Genomic DNA, 3,668 nt, shown 5'->3' with positions numbered 1-3,668 from the left:
AGAATATTCTGGACGACACAAAACCTGGTTGTAATTTAAAGAGTGACTAAATTCTAAATTTTTGTCAAAGAGTGGGCATTGTTTTTATTGGATCAACATACCATTAGAATCTTGTTTTATTCAGAAATAGTTAATAGTTAGAAGGGATTTATTTGGCTTGTTGATAATTTAGTTAACTTGTTCACTGTTAGTTAGATAAATAAATTGTTACTTGTTGACTTTAGAGAGAGTGTCAGGGAGTTACTTTGATTTAACCACTAAAAGTTGCTGAAGAGCAGATCGTACCACTTCACACTCACTTTTTACAGATTATAGGCGGAGGTATTCCTCTTCGGGTGGTTAGGTGTTAATTCTTGGAGGGGGGATCCACCTCTCCTTTGTAACAGTGTAAAAGATGAGGAATTGATCAGCTTTCATTTCCACTGGAGTGAAGGAACTTTCATTCCTAGTATCTTAGATCTTCAATTTCTTTCTCAGCAGCTAAGTTCACCAAATATTCAAGGCAGAACTCCTTTTTCACTTGAATGACAGCTGAGACCCATTTGGTAAAATAGCCTGTGCTCTGCGATATCATTGTTAACCGTCCTTCAGAATACAGAAATAAAAACACAAGATGGTGTAAAGAAGAGAATTTTTATTATTCTCGCAAATATTTCAGAAAAAATAAGATATCTTAAAGCAACCATCTAGAAATCCCGCATGCGTCTGAAAGATCCAATAGTTGAACAAGATGCACCCCAGTCACTGTATCTCCTGTATTCACTGGGTCTTATGAAGTACTGTCGGCCTCTGTAGTTGGGATGTTCATAGAAGGTCCAGTAACCGTCCATCACATGGCAGGAGTTAATGTCACGGTAACGGAAATGATCGTAGACAGAGGGACAGTCATCCATGAATTCCATCATCTGTCCCCCAAAGTCAGGTCTCTCGTAAATCCTCATTCTGTAGTTTCCATCTCGGTACTGGAATAGAGATAAATATTTGTAGTAAAATTAACAGTCTTTAGTATCTCAAAACACAGCCTCCAGCTCGGAGGAGAGCTTAAGGAATGTTCTAGATCAGTGGTTCCCAACCTTTTTCTTTATCTGGACCACAGATCATCATCAAAAGCTTTTGCAGATCACAATGTACGAAGCCATTTAAAAAAATTAATCTTTACATGGCTCATAGCTGGCAGGAGTCAAACTCCAATATCAGCAGGCATTAAAAATGCGCTTATTTCTAATAGTTTATGAGGCACAGTCACAAATACTTTGCCATTTATATTACACAGGGTTGTTTGTGAAGCAAGTTGCATTGTGAATAATAACATAATCAATTATGATACCTACGAGGTACACCTAATTCTGTTTTTTTCCACGGACCACTTGCAGTATACAATGGTCTGTGGACCACAGGTTGGGAACCAATGTTCTAGATAATGTTTGTGAGCAGCAAGTGACTTTGGCACCATTCATTCTGAAAGCTATTCACAGAATCCCGACAGCACGGAAGGAGGCCATTTGGCCCATCGAGCCTGCACTGACGACAATCCCACCTAGTCCCTATCCCTGTCAGCCAATCCACCTGACAGTAAGGGACAATTTAGCATGGACAATCCACCTAACCTGCACATCTTTGGACATCGATTGTTTATTAGTGGAAACCACCAAGTGGCTAAAAAAGAGAATTGATACAGATAAACAGAAATGTTTAGAACAATAAATTTCTCATTGATTCTATATGGACTCATACAGAAAGGATGTTTTCAGTTTCATTATTTAAAATTTCCACAATATGAATGTGATATTTTTAAATTGTAGTTAGTGGAAGCATTGAACAGTACAGTACAGCACAGAACAGGCCCTTCTGCCCACGATGTTGTGCCGAGCTTTATCTGAAACCAAGATCAAGCTATCCCACTCCCTATCATCCTGATGTGCTCCATGTGCCTATCCAATAACCACTTAAATGTTCCTAAAGTGTCTGACTCCACTATCACTGCAGGCAGTCCATTCCACACCCCAACCACTCTCTGCGTAAAGAACCTACCTCTGATATCCTTCCTGTATCTCCCACCATGAACCCTATAGTCATGCCCCCTCGTAATAGCTCCACCCACCCGAGGAAATAGTCTTTGAACATTCACTCTATCTATCCCCTTCATCATTTTATAAACCTCTATTAAGTCTCCCCTCAGCCTCCTCCGCTCCAGAGAGAACAGCCCTAGCTCCCTCAACCTTTCCTCATAAGACCTACCCTCCAAACCAGGCAGCATCCTGGTAAATCTCCTCTGCACTCTTTCCAGCGCTTCCACATCCTTCTTATAGTGAGGTGACCAGAACTGCACACAATATTCCAAATGTGGTCTCACCAAGATCCTGTACAGTTGCAGCATAACCCCACGGCTCTTAAACTCCAACCCCCTGTTAATAAAAGCTAACACACTATAGGCCTATGGGATAAATGATTAGATGGTTGAGTTCTATGTTTCACTGCAGGAGATATTTTTACATCCTCTTTTTACATATTTTTACATTACATGGATTTTTACAATCCAACCATTAGCTTTCCAGTTAAAAATAGTTCTTGTAAAATTGTTCATTGAATTCCGTAGATGTGCAGACCATTCAGCCCTCCTAGTCCACGTTATGTTCTACACAGGATTCCTTGGATTCTATCTGCCTTTCCCAACTTTCAGCAATCCTGGAACTGATTTTACATCCATCAACCATCCACCACCTCCTGCCTGGGTTGGCTGTGTGGCGTTTGCACGTTCTTCCCGTGTCTGTGTGGGTTTCCTCTGGGTGCTTCGGTTTCTTTCCAAAGTTCAAAGATGTGCGGGTTAAGTGGATTGGCCATGATAAATGAACCCTGTGTCAGGGGGATTAGCAGGGTTACAGGAAAAGGGCCTTGGTGGGATTGTGGTTGGTGCAGACTCGATGAGCCAAATGGTCTCAGTCTGCACTGTAGGGATTCTATGATTCTATGATGATACACATAATCAGCAAGTTGTTATTTTCTCATCCTTCATTAGAGTGAAACACACAAATTATCAAAAGTAACTTACATGTGGGTAGGTGCGGCATGAGCCAATGCTGTCATTGAATCCATTCCAGCGCTGGTACTCAGGATATTCTCCCCTGCTCAGAACATACTGGTATCCCATGTAATTGGGTTTCTCATACACCACCCACCAGTCACTCTCCACACGGATGGAGTTACAGCGGCTGAAGTAAGGGGACAGGTCAGCACAGTCAGTGCTGCACTCATAGTGCCGACCCTGGAAGTTCCTGTCCTCGTAAAAGATAATCTGTGGAAAGAGATAAAACTGGAAATTAATAATTCCTCAAATCAGGAGATACTGAAAGAAGAATCCGAATGCCATGTATAAACATACCTTTCCCATTTTGAGTTGGCCGTTAGTTTACCAATTGACAATGTTTCACTGCTTCATACAGTATTTATATACTGGGCAGAAATGCCTCACTTTGTTATTCTAATGATTCAATCCTGAAAAATCAGCAAAATTCAACAAAAGGCATGTTGTATGTATTGTAGTTAAACACCTGAAAGACATTTGATGTGTCATTGATTCTTTTCCATTTGCCTTCGTGCCTCTTTGGTTGTTGTTTGAATAAAGCATTTCTGGAACAGTCGCTGCTCCTATTTCACCCAGGCCTATTTTA

General features: G+C 40.9%; 1 protein-coding gene across 1 annotated transcript; it reads right to left on the bottom strand.

Moving 5' to 3' along the window:
* Positions 1 to 686: 686 nt before the first annotated feature.
* LOC144503813 (gamma-crystallin M2-like) lies at positions 687 to 3,388 on the bottom strand. The gene is made up of 3 exons (XM_078228734.1): positions 3,380 to 3,388; positions 3,050 to 3,292; positions 687 to 962 (listed from the first exon to the last, which is right to left on the bottom strand). The coding sequence occupies exons 1-3, from the start codon at positions 3,386 to 3,388 to the stop codon at positions 687 to 689; spliced, it is 528 nt and encodes a 175-aa protein (XP_078084860.1).
* Positions 3,389 to 3,668: the final 280 nt, after the last annotated feature.

Source organism: Mustelus asterias, chromosome 14 (genome assembly GCF_964213995.1).
Source record: "Mustelus asterias chromosome 14, sMusAst1.hap1.1, whole genome shotgun sequence".
In the NCBI taxonomy this organism is placed as follows: Eukaryota; Metazoa; Chordata; class Chondrichthyes; order Carcharhiniformes; family Triakidae; genus Mustelus; species Mustelus asterias.
Note: the sequence above shows the minus strand (reverse complement) of the source record. Positions and strands in the feature narration are given on the sequence as shown.

Excerpts from the sequence above, each read along its gene's own strand:
- LOC144503813 (XM_078228734.1), bottom strand. Across the intron at positions 963-3,049 it reads CATGCCGCACCTACCCACAT|TACCGAGATGGAAACTACAG; the intron begins GTAAGTTACTTT and ends TCTCTATTCCAG.